This window comes from Drosophila willistoni (assembly GCF_018902025.1).
Source record: "Drosophila willistoni isolate 14030-0811.24 chromosome 2L unlocalized genomic scaffold, UCI_dwil_1.1 Seg196, whole genome shotgun sequence".
In the NCBI taxonomy this organism is placed as follows: Eukaryota; Metazoa; Arthropoda; class Insecta; order Diptera; family Drosophilidae; genus Drosophila; species Drosophila willistoni.
In genome coordinates this window covers 671253-686008 of record NW_025814048.1, presented here as the reverse complement: position 1 = coordinate 686008, position 14756 = coordinate 671253, and the positions used below count along the sequence as shown (strand labels likewise).

At 39.2% G+C, this 14756-nt stretch overlaps 9 protein-coding genes across 11 annotated transcripts; 3 read left to right on the top strand and 6 right to left on the bottom strand.

The window, feature by feature from the left end:
- Positions 1 to 877, bottom strand: LOC6639818. The gene has a single exon (XM_002062801.4). It carries the CDS (start codon positions 712 to 714, stop codon positions 46 to 48), a length of 669 nt encoding a protein of 222 aa, XP_002062837.1. The 5' UTR covers positions 715 to 877; the 3' UTR covers positions 1 to 45.
- Positions 878 to 937: 60 nt separating this feature from the next.
- Positions 938 to 3776, bottom strand: LOC6639819 (probable elongator complex protein 2). Its single transcript, XM_002062802.4, has 6 exons — positions 3592 to 3776; positions 2740 to 3532; positions 2106 to 2672; positions 1733 to 2036; positions 1153 to 1668; positions 938 to 1096 (listed from the first exon to the last, which is right to left on the bottom strand). Exons 1-6 carry the CDS (start codon positions 3718 to 3720, stop codon positions 973 to 975), a joined length of 2433 nt encoding a protein of 810 aa, XP_002062838.1. The 5' UTR covers positions 3721 to 3776; the 3' UTR covers positions 938 to 972.
- Positions 3777 to 4059: 283 nt separating this feature from the next.
- On the top strand, positions 4060 to 5275 carry LOC6639820 (transmembrane protein 223). The gene is made up of 2 exons (XM_002062803.3): positions 4060 to 4518; positions 4577 to 5275. The coding sequence occupies exons 1-2, from the start codon at positions 4122 to 4124 to the stop codon at positions 4867 to 4869; spliced, it is 690 nt and encodes a 229-aa protein (XP_002062839.1). The 5' UTR covers positions 4060 to 4121; the 3' UTR covers positions 4870 to 5275.
- LOC6639821 (H/ACA ribonucleoprotein complex subunit 3) lies at positions 4852 to 5282 on the bottom strand. Its single transcript, XM_002062804.4, has 2 exons — positions 5142 to 5282; positions 4852 to 5074 (listed from the first exon to the last, which is right to left on the bottom strand). The coding sequence occupies exons 1-2, from the start codon at positions 5193 to 5195 to the stop codon at positions 4934 to 4936; spliced, it is 195 nt and encodes a 64-aa protein (XP_002062840.1). The 5' UTR covers positions 5196 to 5282; the 3' UTR covers positions 4852 to 4933.
- A 175-nt stretch (positions 5283 to 5457) lies between these two features.
- LOC6639674 lies at positions 5458 to 6504 on the top strand. 2 transcript variants are annotated; one of them, XM_023181944.2, is made up of 3 exons: positions 5458 to 5628; positions 5689 to 6060; positions 6134 to 6504. In XM_023181944.2, exons 1-3 carry the CDS (start codon positions 5556 to 5558, stop codon positions 6502 to 6504), a joined length of 816 nt encoding a protein of 271 aa, XP_023037712.1. In that variant the 5' UTR covers positions 5458 to 5555. The 2 variants fall into 2 exon arrangements, with proteins under 2 accessions (XP_023037712.1, XP_046865945.1); XM_047009989.1 differs by having other exon boundaries at positions 5458 to 6060.
- Positions 6505 to 6526: 22 nt separating this feature from the next.
- Positions 6527 to 7481, bottom strand: LOC6639675 (transmembrane protein 170A). The gene is made up of 2 exons (XM_002062806.4): positions 7220 to 7481; positions 6527 to 7160 (listed from the first exon to the last, which is right to left on the bottom strand). Exon 2 carries the CDS (start codon positions 7052 to 7054, stop codon positions 6668 to 6670), a length of 387 nt encoding a protein of 128 aa, XP_002062842.1. The 5' UTR covers positions 7055 to 7160; positions 7220 to 7481; the 3' UTR covers positions 6527 to 6667.
- A 121-nt stretch (positions 7482 to 7602) lies between these two features.
- On the bottom strand, positions 7603 to 9270 carry LOC6639676. Its single transcript, XM_002062807.4, has 2 exons — positions 8038 to 9270; positions 7603 to 7974 (listed from the first exon to the last, which is right to left on the bottom strand). The coding sequence occupies exons 1-2, from the start codon at positions 9137 to 9139 to the stop codon at positions 7790 to 7792; spliced, it is 1287 nt and encodes a 428-aa protein (XP_002062843.1). The 5' UTR covers positions 9140 to 9270; the 3' UTR covers positions 7603 to 7789.
- A 172-nt stretch (positions 9271 to 9442) lies between these two features.
- On the bottom strand, positions 9443 to 11805 carry LOC111519819. The gene is made up of 7 exons (XM_047009940.1): positions 11758 to 11805; positions 11627 to 11695; positions 11220 to 11312; positions 10480 to 11148; positions 10355 to 10404; positions 10149 to 10291; positions 9443 to 10090 (listed from the first exon to the last, which is right to left on the bottom strand). The coding sequence occupies exons 1-4, from the start codon at positions 11758 to 11760 to the stop codon at positions 10495 to 10497; spliced, it is 819 nt and encodes a 272-aa protein (XP_046865896.1). The 5' UTR covers positions 11761 to 11805; the 3' UTR covers positions 9443 to 10090; positions 10149 to 10291; positions 10355 to 10404; positions 10480 to 10494.
- A 496-nt stretch (positions 11806 to 12301) lies between these two features.
- LOC6639678 (zinc finger protein 655) lies at positions 12302 to 14498 on the top strand. 2 transcript variants are annotated; one of them, XM_047009988.1, is made up of 3 exons: positions 12302 to 12949; positions 13018 to 13404; positions 13464 to 14498. In XM_047009988.1, exons 1-3 carry the CDS (start codon positions 12545 to 12547, stop codon positions 14466 to 14468), a joined length of 1797 nt encoding a protein of 598 aa, XP_046865944.1. In that variant the 5' UTR covers positions 12302 to 12544; the 3' UTR covers positions 14469 to 14498. The 2 variants fall into 2 exon arrangements, with proteins under 2 accessions (XP_046865944.1, XP_002062845.3); XM_002062809.4 differs by having other exon boundaries at positions 12302 to 12955.
- The last annotated feature ends 258 nt before the right edge of the window (positions 14499 to 14756 follow it).

The window sequence follows — 14756 nt, the reverse complement described above, 5'->3', positions numbered from 1 at the left end:
CTATGTATACACATATTCTGATGCTACTTTTGCTTTTTTCTCTGACTAAATATGCGCTTGAACCAAGTGCAACGGCTGAGGCATATGTTGAACTGGCTTATGTTGAACAATTTCTATTGACGGCAGCCTATCAGCAGTCAAGGCGTGTACCTCGGATGGGTTGATATCCAGTTCAACGTGATGATATTCTGGTTCCTTAATTTCAATGTCAACTATGTGATGATTTTGGGCCTGAGGATGTTGAACAACTTCAGATGCAATTTCCTGTGATGGTCGCTTATCAGCAGTCAATTCCAATTCGAGACGTTCGGAGTGGGCGTGTACATCGGATGGGATAATGTCCAACTCAACATGATGGTGTTCGGGTTTCTTGATTTCCACATGATTTTGGTGTTCGTGTTGAACAATTTCTAGACCAATGCCATTTGACAGCTTGCGATCATCATCAGCAGTTAAGTTCAATTCAATAAGCTGGGAATGCTTCTGTTCTTCCGAAGGCTTGATTTCCAGTTCAATAAGTTGAGTTTCGGGCTGCTCTGCATTGTACTCAATCGAAAAATGATTGTGGATTTCTTCATGTTTCTGTCCCGCTGGTCTGACCTGGGCAAATATGTGAGCATATGGATCGACTTGTGGCTTGGCGCCTATCACCCTAGTCGGTGGTGCAGCCAAAACTGAACCCAACACCAATATAAAAACTATGACTGATTTCATTTTTAACGTGTGCCTCCAAAAACAGACTGTGATGCAAAATCAATGCCAACAGGCATCTTATATAGTCCAAAAAAACGAATATTTTTGTTATCAGAAAAACAGAAGCTGTTCGGGTTGTTCCCAGAGCGTACAAGCGTAATTGCAGTAAGATTAGATAGCAGACGCAATACGCAGACATCGAGTACCATTCTAATTAAACGTTCAAAAACGTAAACAAAACGAATACAAAACTTATTGCGCGATTTTAATAAACTACTGTCAATTAGATATCTGAATATCATAGATGCGCACCAAATGATCATCACCACAGCTCGCCAAATGCCAAAATTTCTGGGGACAGGGACGAAATTGCAAACGTCGCACAGACAAATGATGGGCCAAGCTGAAAATTAGCAATGTTTTTTAAATTCAGTAATGAAAAGTTGATCACAAACTTACTTCTTGTTTAACTCGCCCAATTGTTGCCATTCACCTTGGGCAAAACGATAGATACGAATATGCCCACTCTCGAGACCCAATGCTAAAAGATAAGCCTCATTTTGCGAAGACAAAGCATTTTTGGCAAATGCCACAGCAGTGACAGATTCGTTTTTAAGCTCCAAAGGCTGACCAAAAGCCTGCCAACCTTTGAGTGAAGAGTCGTTTATGGTTCCATATTTGTGCCAAATAACAACCTTGCCATCCCTTGAGCTAGTCACAAACAGCTTTCCATCATGAGACCAATCGCAAGACCAAATAATACGCAAGTGTCTGCCATTTGTTTTATCTGTTGAGGCCGCCAGAGAATAACTTGTCAGGGATGTAGGATCGACTTGTTGTTGTTTCTCAAACAAGCACCAGCGGCGATCACGCGATACTGATAGCAAATATTGCCCATTGGGTGAAAAACTTAATTGAGTCACTGTCAATTGATGGCCGCTTAACTTTTGCAATATCTTCCAAGTTGATGTATTCCTTGGGGATAAAGAAAAAACCATGTTAAAAAGGAAACGCACTAAATACATTTGATTAAACTTACCATAATATTATCTGAGCATGCTCCGCGTTAGTAGCCTTACAGCTGGATGCCAATATAGAACCATCCGAAGTAGCCGCAAGAGCATAAATCTCATAGCCGTGACCATAGAGTTTTTGTAATTCTGGCCACAAAGTGTTCTGCATCAAAGCCTCCTCCTGTGGAGGAGTTTGCAATTGAATTGGAACAAAATAATTATCCGGATACTCTTCCTTAGCTGCACCAGAATTTTCAGTATTTCGCTCCACCGTGTAAACTGCTTTATTGGAAAGACCCAATGATGGGACCGAAGCACCCTTGGGTAAAGCTAGAAGTTTAATAGAAAGATAAATTTATATAAAATAATACCATTTGTCACCACTTTTTTTGTTCTTACAATCAAGCAAAGAATCGCCAGCTGTATCATCCTCAATATGGCAGAGATGCCGAAAATTTTCTATAAAATTCGCTGTAGCCTGGAATGTTCGCACAATTTTCTCTTCAGCTCCGCTTGCAAATTTATAGCGTGAAAGTAAGGCTATAGCTTGCATATCATAGCCATGAACCTGAGGCCGGGCCAGCTCGTGCCAAGTGGAAGAAGAATCCTTTTCTTTTTGCACCCATGGGGCATGTAGTCTAGTTGTCTGATCTGCCGAAACAGTCATCACATATGAGCCCTGCTCTTTTTCCCAGGCCAAGTCTCTAACTTCGCCATAGTGTCCACTCACAATGACATTCGATGACCACAAGTGCGGTTGTTCTTTGTTTTGATTCCATATGTGAAAGCCACCCTGATAGCTGTGGCCCATTATAGAGAGGCCATCATTTGAGAATTTTCCACCATAGAAGCCCATAGAATTGCCACCAACCTCTCCAACTCGAACCTGTTCAAGCCATACGCCCATTTCTGTCAGTGACCACACAATTAAAGTCTTGTCTATGGAGGCAGATAGCAAACGCAATTCTAAAACGAAAATCCAATGTAAAAATCAAATGGGAAGTCTTCACTTGTGTATGTACTTTTTACTCACCATCATTTTCCGTTTTATGCCAATTTATGCCATATACCCAGCCCTCATGACCATAGAGAACAGATTCCAAAGACACAGCATACCACGCCCGCTCTCCCAATCGTACGATAGTCTCTTCCACCTTAATCTCCTCCCCATCTTCACTTAATTGCGCCAACTCGGTTTGATTATTTTGCACCTGTTGTTGGCTGCGTGGTGAAATTCTCCAAAGACGTATAAAATGGTCTTGAGATCCACTGGCCAAGAGTAGGTCATCTCCATCAGTTACAAAGTCCAGACCTCGTACCCAATCTTCATGTCCGATGAATTTATGAACAAATTCAAATTTTGACTCCACTGAACCTTCATCTTGACATTTTGCTTCTGCTAGCCACAAGGACACGCTCTCATCATCACTTGAAGTGGCCATTAAAACTTGATCACTTTTTGGTAATACAGTCAGACATAGGGAGAAGCAAAAACCGCCCGACTTGATTTGTACAGTTCGAAAGCAATGGACTTTTCCATCATTTTGATAGATCCACAGTTTTACGGTATTATCAGCTGCAGCCGTAGCCAACATCCAATCACCAGTATTACGATAAACACCATCAACAGCATTTACTCCACTCGTGTGGTCAGCAAGTGCTGCAAGCTTGGTGGCCACACCGCCCTTCAAGTCCAAGGACCAGAGTACAGCCAAGCCGTCATCCGCCCCAGAGATTAGTTTTTCCGTATCCAGCCACCTGACAGTGTTCACTCGCTTTGTATGCTCCACTAGAGTGTGCAGAATTTTTGCTGAATTTCCTTTATGCTAAAAAAAAATATACGATGACGAGGGCCTGTGTGAACAGTGAAATGTTTTGTTTTTACCCTGGGATCTAGTATGGCCACAGCATTGCAGGCTCCATAAGCGATTAGGCCGCTGGGCCCCCAATCTGCACAGTCAGTACAACGATTGCAAGCCACCGAAGTGTAAATGTTGTCCACTTTTATTTGCATTTTTTGAATTGCTGGCACGTGTGTCGGCCGCAGTGGCTCTAAAACTGAATAACAACTGTTGGGTCCCAAACAGCTGTTCTATAGTAGTCATTGTGCCCATGTTTTTGAGTCCCACTATTTTAAATATTGCCGGGATTCAGATCGACATGAATTTAGCGGGACTATAGCTAAAAATAGCTTTTTCCGGATAATTGAGAATACAATATTCGGCTGCCAGAGCAGGGGAATACTCCCTAATTTTATAATTAGCGCCACTCAAATTTAAGGTGCTCCTAAATTAATTAATTTTTAATAAATCTTTGATCCCTGACATTATAATCGATAATATATCGATATAATAACAACATTAAACATCTGTTTTTATCTGCACATTAGTTATTTAATCGAGTAAAATATTTAAAATGAATAACCTTATAATTTGTTCCCTAAGGCAAGGTCTGTTAAAACGCAATTGTCTACAAATTCTGCGCTATAATATACCAAGCCTTGCTGTCAAAGTACCGGCGCCCATCAAACAATTCTCCACTGTATTGCGGGCAAAGCCTTTTGAGATAAACACCAATGTACCAAAGGATGTGATCCTGTTTAAATACGAAAATCCAAAATTTTATAATATGCTTAATTTCTTTGGTGTGTGTCAATTTGTTTTCTGGACATATTTATCACATTTTGCCTTTACCACACTAAAAGATGCACCTGTAGTGGAAAAGGAAGGTGAAGAGCTTAAGTGGTTCCAGCGGATAAACTTGGGAGAAAACAAATATAAAAATGGCATAACGATATGCAGCTTTTTAATAGGTAAGCGATAGCAATGAATATTCTCAGGGATAAATTTCATAGGGGCTTTATTCTTCAGGTTATGGAATTCTATTTGCCGTATGGATGTTCACATTACGGTCAGTACGCTTTCTTATTTTGAGGAAAGGTGGGCGTGATGTGTCCTTTGTGACTTACGGGCCATTTAATCGCAATCGAATTATGACCGTTCCTCTCAAATGCATCTCAGCCGAAGAGTCTCGTCAATTGGCCCGCGTGCAACTGCCAATCAAGGTTCGCGATAAGACTCTCTACTATATCTTAGATATGCGTGGCGAATTTCGAAATCCACAATTGTTTGACTATACTGCTGGATTAAAGCGACGCATTTAAGTTAGTATTTTATTTTTGTAAATATATTTATTAACCTATTGTGTGAAAATCTTGGTGATTGAATTTAATAGATGGGCTCAGGTTTCTGCGTGAGCAAAAGGCCAAAACGCTTCTTGATGGTAATTCGTTGACGCGAGTACTTATCCTCAGGCGAGAAACGAGCTGGATGCGCAGATAAAGTCGGTCGGCCGTCCTCAGTGCGTTTCTAAATAAAAACAAACGAGTTTCAATCATATAAAACTCTAAATACACTAAAAAATATGTGAACCTACCTTCAGCGTGTAAACGCGATCGCCGTTTTCGTTAATTGTATACATTAGATACATTTTAAGTAGTTTTTAATAAAATTTCAGAAGTAAATAGAAACACGTGCAGACGCTACAGCTGAGATGTAGAGATGGGAAAACCATCGATAATACCGATAGAGTGCGATAAATCGATGGGAATTTTTCGATGTCGATGTCTTAGGCCACGTTAATCGACATTCCGGAGCGATTAATCGACATTCCGGAGCGATTAATCGACATTACGGAGCAAAACTTATCGAAAATCGACATTTGGATGCTATCGATAGTATCGATTCTTTTTACAATCGATAGTGGTTCGATTTTATGAAAGCGCTGGCCACACTCAAGGTTTAAATAATATAAAATAAATTTTTTTGTTCCGATATAAAAATATATGAAATGTCAAGCAAGTCGAAGGCTGAACAACTCCACAAACAAACACTTCGAGATAAACAGAAGCGTATTAAACCTGGTGAATGCCAAAAATACGTTCGAATTGTTTTAGATGGAAATTTAACATCCTTTCCACTAGGCCAGGATTTAATTAAACTATTAAGTGGCAGTGAATTGAAATACGTAATTCGTCAACTGCCTCTCAAAAACTGCATCGTTTGGGAACGCAATGTAGGCCAACTAACATTGGCAACAGCAACAGAACTTGACGAGAAATGGGAGATAGAGAAACATGTCGTAAAAATTCTGAAGTATGTTGAATCCTGTGTAGGATTGGAGCTAAAGGCGGCCTTTCCAGATGCACAATACACTGTGGTTGCAACAAAACCACTTCCATCCAACACCTTGATCGACCTTCAACTGCTCCAAAATTTACATGTTGAACAACTAGGCCATCAGGATCAGGCAAAGGAGTTACATGATTTGCTTCAACGTCAATTCAAAGCTATAGGTACATATTTTTTGATGCCAGAAAAATTTCTTAAATTTATTTTCCTTTTTTTTTTTTTAATTTTCCCCTATAGCCGAAGCACCTTATAAACACCAAAAAAACGCTATATTAAGCAGTTTTAAAAAGTATTTGGCGAATGACAAGAAGCAATGTGTTAAAGTGGAGGGTGGAAATGGATTTAAACGCCTATGGCAGCAACATTTAAATCGCCTGCCTTTAGTTACATTGGATATAGCTGATTCTATTATATCTCAATACTCTTGTCCAAGAAAAATGATTCTTCATTTCAGAGGGGACATAACGGCATGTGAAACTCTGGCTAATGTAAGGATCAAACGTGGACAAGGACCGCAACCAATGCAGACAGAAAAACGTATTGGAAATGTCTTAAGTTCGAAATTGTATACGCTATATAATGCCAGAGACGAAAATAGCTTGCTTTAATTATTAAAAAAGCATTTTCAAATAAGTCTAGTTTCTATGGATTTAATATTTAGTTAGAAGTAAAAAATCACAATATTATGTTCTTATATATAGATAAATTGTCTGCGAAGTAATTTAAAAGAAGAAATGGAAACAATCAGTCGCTAAGGCTAAAACGTATGGCTTAAAGAGTGGCCAGTATCCTTGTAAAGCCTAAACAAGCTGATAGGCAGGTTTGTCCCAATCCCCAGACCATGGCATATATAGGGGACATAGGTAGGGCAGATGCGCGATGTACAAATGCTATAACTGCACTACTTATAATACCGCTCGAAGCCGGAGACAAGAATCCCATGACCAAAATTAAGATCGAAAAGAAACGTCCAAATTTATGTTTACGCAGTGTAACAAAAGCCACTAAAGCAGCACAAGTGTGGATGAAAATCGATGAGAACAGAGCCCACAGAAATACATGATACCACATTTCTCGAAACGTATTAAGTCTGGCCTGGGTGCGAAGACCCATTACATCAGCAATGGTGTCCAGTTCATCAGTATCGTCGGAGAACATGGTATACTCTATATAAAATTCCTTCAATGTCCCGCTAGTGGTATTAACCGTGTCCGTAACGTATTTAGTTAGTTGATATTCCTTTCCAGTTGTTCATATGGCCCTTCTACAACATAAACTGAGGATTACCTTAAATTTAGTTAATAGTGTTTTGTATTAACTTACCTACGTTCTTTCATGTTCTCATCCCCCCTTCCAAACAACAAAGGGCATATGTGCAGTAAACTCAGTGTTCCGTGCTATAACATTTTTCTTTCTTTCACACTTTTCCTGTCTATTGGTTTATTGAGTTTTCAGTTTTATCTTTTAGCTTTAATTTTTGTTGATCCTGTCAATATCGTGCACAGTTTTTAGAGATTCATCTTAGGATATGTCGATTTGTTCAAATTAAATTGTTAGAAAATTGCTTTTTTTTATTTCTATTGCTTCTCACCTCCCAGCTGACTTTGTGGAACACATCTAACTAATGCCTTAACCAACACTGCAAAATACTGGATATGGGTTTGTCTCAGTATTTTTGCAGGCAGTGTTGTATGACATAATCCACATTTAAATTCCCACGCAACGGTTTATTAAAATTTAACTTTGTACTTTGACATTTAATAAGATTTATGATTTGGTTTACGCTACCATTTTCAAAACAGGACGTGCATATTGCTATATATGCCTTTCAATATTTTAATAAAGTGTGTGCTAATTAATACAAGGACAACAGCTAACGGTTGGAAACGGTTTTTAGAATTTGTACTGGAAGGACTTCGGCGTCCTGTTGGCTGCACCTCCTGCTGCTGTCTCGAACGGCTCACTTTGATCTAGGAACAGGCTGAGGAACTGTTCATTTTGCAACTCATTTAATGGCATTTCCAATTCGCTGCAAGATTTCACTATTTCAGCGCAGGCACGAAGATCCTTCCGCAAATCTGAAACAAATATATGACTTTTAAAATAATAGCTCAATAATTTGATAATGCAAATATATTTACATTGATAGTTGAAGAGCAAACTAAGACAACTTCCACATGCTAGTCGCTGCTGATGGTGAAGAAACACCTCAATCAAACGGTGCACTGCATCCACATTATGACGGCTAAGAAAGGACGAGCATAGGGCACTTGCACGTCTCTCGACGAGCTCCTGTAATTCTTTGTAGTAATCAAAAAGTTCACCAGCCGACTTTTGATCGCAAAACCAATCGCTAACAAAGCACTGTTTCCACACACATGCCACCACAAATATATCCTTATGCTCGCGATGTATGGCACGAGCCACTTCCATCAAAGAAACCAACACGGCTTCGCTCTTCTGGGCCAATGTTTCCTCGGAGATAGTTCTAAATGCCGATCGAATCATTTTTCGTCCTTCATCTGTCGCCAGGCTGGTACCATATCCGCGATGTAAAGTCATAAGGGCTACATCCGCGTTGCCATTGTGCCACAAGGCCAGAGCTCGAAAAGGTGCCAAATCAGCATAGATTTTAGCAAATGGATGTTTCAATTGGCGGCAAGTCTCGGCCAGAGCCTCCAGCTGTTGTTGCTTACGTTGACCACTCAAGTACTTCAGACATTGAAGGAGAACTTCATTGGACGGAAGCAGATTACAGCGAATACATTGACGAATCAAATAAAGGAAATCCAATTTATTTTTAATTTCAAGCGTGGCCATTAGCAAATTGTCCAATTGCGGCTGCGAGAGCGAACGTATATCCAACCCTAATTGGGGTGAACGCAAAGCCTTCAGATCATTCACCATGCCTTTGGACATGAGATTTACGTTTTGGCTAAATGTTGTCGCCACTTCCGACTCTATTACCACTCCAGTTGATCCCACTGCTGCTCCTGTTGTTGGCTTCATAAGGTTATCCCGCAGTTCTTCCCATTTCTGGACCTTACGAGTGACTAAATCATTGGTGAAACAATCGATGGCATCCATTTGAGTTGAGGACTTGCGTTGATTCTTGCTTTTTTGGTTGCTGCCAGGCCATAAAAACGCAGTCAAATAATTTTGAAAGCGTTGCAGACCTTTTGGAGACCCGGGAGCCACTGCCGTGGTAGTACCACTGCTAGTCAAGCGCGTCAACATGGCCATCGCTCAGCCAATCACAGTAACCACAACAGTGGTTCCAATTTTTGTTTGGAAGATTGTATAATTATAAATTACATGTGTATATGCTTTTTTATGTACTTTTCTTGTATTTGTTTCCAGTGTTGGGCATCGTAAAGATGCAGTGACAGTGCTGCAAAGCAGCTAAGATTCCACGAAAATCATTGCCGATAAAGTTTAAAATTAAGATGACAAACTAATATTCTTATATGTATAAAAAACATATTGAATTTTGTTAAATGATCTTTTAAAAATTTTGTGAGATAAATTAAAAAACATTTAAACATATTAATACAACAAAGATTCATTATTTTTATTTAAAACTTAAATAAGTCCGACTTAAAGTGTAATATTTCTTCCTGTGGTTTTGAAACCGCAAATTAAATTATCTAAAATTAAATTATCACTACTATGGCATGTTACAATTTGTCATATACAATGTTTTGGAATCGCAACAAAGACTTAAATTCGTATTGACCTGATCTACAGTAAGCCAGGAGCTGGCTCTATAGTAGGATCTACAATTAATAATAAATTTCTGCCAGAGATCGTTTAAATTACTAATACATGCGAGACATTCATTGAGAAATTCAAACCTGGATAGAGACATAGTTGCCCTAAAAATGGCATTGCCTAACTCCAAAGTCCACAATTCATCTAAAGGTCCATTAAACTCGGAATTTCGAAAGATTCGACAAAGATAACTTAAGCCTAGCCAAGAGCGTGTCTCTACAATGTCCACCAGACGTTGATTAGGGGTTCGATTCTTTCTTTTCCGTATCTGATCATTTATTTGGCGCATAAGGAGACGTAGAATGTCCTCGTCAAATAAAAGCATCCAGGATTCCACTGCATTGCTTATGGTACGTGTGGGGCCTTTGCAGCAAGCTTCATGTGTGTGTAAATTAAACGACAGGCTTGTTTAAATTGTTCTGGCTAAAGAGCAGGCAAACATATTATTTAAAATTCTACAAATTCTTACAAATACACTTACAGAAACAGATGTTGATAGTCGAAGATATATTCTAATGTATTACCCATGCAAGTGTCTAAGTGTTTGGCTGTGTTGTTAAAAAGTTGAGAAGTTGAAAATGTTTTTAGATCCTGAAACCAATGCTTGGTATCCAATGATGGCATCTGGAATGAATCATTTGAATAGTTACTCAAAATAAAATAATTCAACTCATTTATAGTTATTACGGGGAATTGTCATTGGGCTTGGCGGATGAGAACTGACTCAGTTCTTCCTCCTGCAATTGTAATAGAGGAGACAAAAAAAATTAAATTAGGAAATTTAAGTAAGAAACTGAAAAAAGTATACTCACCTTGGTGTAGGCGAGCTAGTTCTTAAACAGCGGCTCCGGCTTACTCAGCACAGCCACTACCCGCTGCTTCACAGGTGGAGTTGGCCTGATCGCATGAGTTGCGTAGTACCTTTCGGCATACGCTGGCCAATCTGTTGTATTAGCCACCTCTTGCGACCCTACCAACTCCACCCGCTTCTGCTTGATCAGCGACTCCAACGTCTTGTCAACGCCACAATGTCGTCTGTGGCTAGCCAAGCTACGGTTACTCCGAACACGAAACATATTACACTTAGTGCAACATGGCGTGTTCGGATCGGTGCACTCTGTGTGGTGTGTCGTGATTTCGCCAACAATCCGAAATCGACGACAACACAGCACACAGAAGTGCACCTTACCGTAGGGAAACCATACACGCCGGTCTATGGTTTCCACGCGAGTCGCAGAGAAGCAGCTTGGCCTTTCGGGCGGAGCCGCTATTTCCGTTTCCGGCACTGGTTTAACAAAAACCACTGACTCTGGCTTAAAAGGCACAGGAACCAGTGGTTCTTGTTTAACCAGTGCCGGCTCTGGCTCAAGTGGCAACACAACCATTGGTTCCGGTTGAGCAGCCAGTGGCGGATCAACCACAAACAGTGGTTGTGTTGCCACTTGAGGCAGACGTTTGAACTCCTCCTTTGCGACCGCCGTCTGTGGAAAAAGAGAACAATTTGCATATTACAAATTAAATTAATTAAAATTAATTTTTATTCAAAACATACCCCTGTGACCTCAGCCATGGCTAGCTCCGCCAGACCAATCATCCGGTGCATAAGCCTGTTTTGTTCCACCATAAGCCTGTTTTGTTCGACCACCTGAAATTAAAAGAAAAAAATTAGTCAATATACATAAATCGGTATAAGCGCTACACATGCATACACACACCAACACAACGCTACACTGTATGTGTATGCGTGGTTTGCTTAGGGAATGATCGAAGAAGAAGAAAATATTGTAGGAAAAAGAGTAATAATTTTAATGTTTTGTTTGTGTATTGATGAATTGAGTTGCAGGGAAAGAATTTTCAAAATGTAAACAAATTATTGCAAAGGACTGCAAGGGGTATATTAACTTTGGCATTGCCGAAGTTAGCTTCTAGCTTCCATTTAGATATATTTTTAGTACTTACTACTTCTTTTACTTCTTGGAAAAGCTTCATTGCCTCAGTCTTCTTCATTTTTTTTTGTTCGTAAAAGGTCTGTAAAACGTGTAATGGATAGAATACAATGAATAGAATTTTATAAAATTTTTGTTACATACCATTTCCTCTGCCGAATTTTAAAAATGTGCACAATTGGCAAGGCGAAGGTTACGCCGCAAGTTGCAGATTGAACTTTTTCGGCCATTCTGAACGATGAAAAATTTGTCAAAATGCATCATTTCCATTATTTTGCTTCTTTCATATATTTACAGAAAAATTATTCTTAATTGCTAATATATAAACCAATTCAAACACCCTAACACTTCCCTAAAAGCACTTAAAATTAATTTTCCAAAGTATTCCAACTTATTATTGGAAATATTTCCTAACCACATGTACCTACTGTTGGCCAAGGATCCAAACTTTATATTTGCACCATGGATCTTTTCGACAAGAGTTTTTAATGACTTCTTCTCCTTTTTATAATACTCTTTCAGGTCCGCTGGAACACCTTAATCCCGAACAAAGGGGACTTTTCCCTTATTATCTAGGAAATGTTTTCGCACCTTAACATTAATTGGATTGCCATCAACAACAAAGCAATCCAAATTAGATGAAATGTGTGCTTTAATTACAAATTTCATTTTTTCGTTGTCATGAGACTCATATATATTATATTAAGTAATTATCCTTTACTTTGTATTCAGTTTTATCAGTTACAAAAAGCCCGACTTTTATCTCCCTTTTATTTGAATTTCGATTTTACTCCCATCTCCAATGCGAAATTTTCCCCATATCCCATTTCTTGCAAGATGTAAATATATCGTTATCGGTTTTGCGGTTGTTTACATCAACAACAAAAACAAAAGAATTATTTATTGGACTTAATATTAATATTAATATAGTATGGTGGTATGTGGAATCATACTGGAAAGAAGCAATTATCAGGAGATTTTTTTAAGCTGCTCGCAATGCGTGAACTTGAAGGTGGAAATGAGAATCGAGCAGTGGCAGGAGTTTATTGGCCATTTAAAAAGCGCTCACTCGGATAAAAATGTTTTGGATGACATAGACATGGTCCAGGGTGAAATAAAGGTGGAAAATCAGAGAGTAGAGGTAGAGGCACAATCTGAGGTAGACTGTTTGGCTGAAGTTGATTTGGTGGATTTGCCCAATTCGGATAACGACTCTACATCCGGCGAAAGTAATGATGATGACTTCCAAGATGAAGATGTGGAGGACTGTGAAGGAATGACGACTAGGGAAAGTAATAGGTCCGGACGAACAGCGACATCTGATTTGCCTCCCACAGTCAAGGTAAATAAAAAGCTCTTTCTTGTCAGCTCCTTAAAAGTTTCGTTTTTTTTACCAACTTACAGTTTAATCCCACTTTCTATCGCCGTAATCCACGCATCACACAATTTATTGAACTTTATCAAGGTCATCCATGCCTTTGGGATCCCAAAGATCCTTGCTATGCGAACAAAGAGAAACGCTCAGACGCTTATGCCGCTATTATTGAGCAACTCAAGATCTCAGTTAATGTCCAATTAACGCCATACAAGCTTAAGAAGTGCATATTAACTTTGCATAGTCAATATGCATCCATCACCAGGCAAAAAAAGACACAAAAGCTTAGCAAGGTTCCCCTGTATTATCATGAAAAATATAGATTTTTAGCCAAAAAGAATGAAGCAGGCAAGGGTCAAGGCGAAGAAGTGGCTATCCATTCCAGTGATGAGGAAAGCAGAGATGATAAGATTAAGGTGAATATTTGTTTGTTCATTATTTTAGTTTTTTTTATAATGTTTTATCCTTTGCACAGCTAATTTTTACGGAAACTAATTCCTTGACCACACGATTTATTGAATTGTATTCACGTTTTGCTGAGCTGTACGATCCTACACAGAAAAATTTTGCTTTGTTAGAGCATCGCAAAATGGCCTATACAAAGATGACAAAAATCCTTACAGCTGAATTTAACTTAATCGACTTAACCCACTACGATGTATACGATAGCATTCAGGCACTACGACAGTGGTATTCACGTCGTATCAAGGGCCTTACCGAACTCCAAAGTGTCGGATTGGTCGATGCTGAAAAACATTACATAGACAAGTGTAGCAGTTTCTTGACCACCAAAACATTTCGCCTTCAGTTACCGTGCTCGGAGTGCCAACAGTACTTCAGCAATGATCACTCCCTGCAAGCTCATCAGTATCGAGTTCATAAGTTAGGAAAAGGTGGTTGGTTTTGGTGCCCGCAGTGTAGGATGAATTTCGAGCGACGTTGTCACTTGCGACAGCACAATCAACGCGTACATATGGGCAAAAGCTTTTCATGCTCTCAGTGCCAGCGTAGTTTTGCATTTGCCAATCAATTAAATCTCCATCAGCGTACACACGACGAGCAGCATGTGGAAAAACCTTTCGTTTGCGAGTTTTGTGGTAAATCCTTCAAGCAGAAAATCCAAATGAACAATCATGTCACGGCTGTACACACCAAAATAAGAGCGTTCAAATGCCAAATGTGTCCCAAAGATTTTCTAACGAAGCGAGATCTGTCCGATCATGTAAAGGCGCATTTAAATATTCGAGATAAAGTCTGTGAGATCTGCCAGAAGGCTTTTTGTAGTGCAAATGCTTTAGTGAAGCATCGTCATATCCACAGAGAGAAGACACTTGAATGTAGTTTGTGTCCTACACGTTTTGCCGATCGGGTTTCGCTTCACGTCCACCTTAAGCGCACGCATAAAATTATTAAGAGTACATTGAAAGTAAAGGCTGAAAAAACGGAAACTGTCCCGCAGCAAAAAGATCAGAATAAATAGAGCCACCAATAGTGTCTTGCTTGTAGAAGACATCCTTTGTTTTGTTCCAAAATGGAAACCGTCTCGCAGCAAGAAGATCAAAATAAGGCTTGCTTGTAGACTTAAATTCCACTCAGCGCTGGCCAATGTTTTAAATGGGTTTTGCTAATAAGGTTAATGAAAATCAAGGCTTTTAACAATTAATAATGCATAAGGCATGAATAGTCACAAAAAAAATGTGTGCATGACCTATAAATTCTTTCAGAAAACTAGATAAACTTATATACAAATAAAAACAGGTATTTCTTT

Coding starts and splice junctions, on each gene's coding strand:
- LOC6639818 (XM_002062801.4), bottom strand. CDS start 714: ATGAAATCAGTCATAGTTTTTATATTGGTGTTGGGTTCAGTTTTGGCT.
- LOC6639819 (XM_002062802.4), bottom strand. CDS start 3,720: ATGCAAATAAAAGTGGACAACATTTACACTTCGGTGGCTTGCAATCGT. Junction 2,673..2,739: donor GCATAAAACGGAAAATGATG/GTGAGTAAAAAG, acceptor TTTTCGTTTTAG/AATTGCGTTTGCTATCTGCC. Junction 2,037..2,105: donor TGGCGATTCTTTGCTTGATT/GTAAGAACAAAA, acceptor TTAAACTTCTAG/CTTTACCCAAGGGTGCTTCG.
- LOC6639820 (XM_002062803.3), top strand. CDS start 4,122: ATGAATAACCTTATAATTTGTTCCCTAAGGCAAGGTCTGTTAAAACGC. Junction 4,519..4,576: donor GATATGCAGCTTTTTAATAG/GTAAGCGATAGC, acceptor TTTATTCTTCAG/GTTATGGAATTCTATTTGCC.
- LOC6639821 (XM_002062804.4), bottom strand. CDS start 5,195: ATGTATCTAATGTATACAATTAACGAAAACGGCGATCGCGTTTACACG. Junction 5,075..5,141: donor ATCGCGTTTACACGCTGAAG/GTAGGTTCACAT, acceptor GTTTTTATTTAG/AAACGCACTGAGGACGGCCG.
- LOC6639674 (XM_047009989.1), top strand. CDS start 5,556: ATGTCAAGCAAGTCGAAGGCTGAACAACTCCACAAACAAACACTTCGA. Junction 6,061..6,133: donor ACGTCAATTCAAAGCTATAG/GTACATATTTTT, acceptor TTTCCCCTATAG/CCGAAGCACCTTATAAACAC.
- LOC6639675 (XM_002062806.4), bottom strand. CDS start 7,054: ATGTTCTCCGACGATACTGATGAACTGGACACCATTGCTGATGTAATG.
- LOC6639676 (XM_002062807.4), bottom strand. CDS start 9,139: ATGGCCATGTTGACGCGCTTGACTAGCAGTGGTACTACCACGGCAGTG. Junction 7,975..8,037: donor TTTGCTCTTCAACTATCAAT/GTAAATATATTT, acceptor TATTTGTTTCAG/ATTTGCGGAAGGATCTTCGT.
- LOC111519819 (XM_047009940.1), bottom strand. Junction 11,313..11,626: donor TCCAAGAAGTAAAAGAAGTA/GTAAGTACTAAA, acceptor TTTTAATTTCAG/GTGGTCGAACAAAACAGGCT. Junction 11,149..11,219: donor CCATGGCTGAGGTCACAGGG/GTATGTTTTGAA, acceptor CTTTTTCCACAG/ACGGCGGTCGCAAAGGAGGA.
- LOC6639678 (XM_002062809.4), top strand. CDS start 12,545: ATGGTGGTATGTGGAATCATACTGGAAAGAAGCAATTATCAGGAGATT. Junction 12,956..13,017: donor ATTTGCCTCCCACAGTCAAG/GTAAATAAAAAG, acceptor ACCAACTTACAG/TTTAATCCCACTTTCTATCG. Junction 13,405..13,463: donor GCAGAGATGATAAGATTAAG/GTGAATATTTGT, acceptor TCCTTTGCACAG/CTAATTTTTACGGAAACTAA.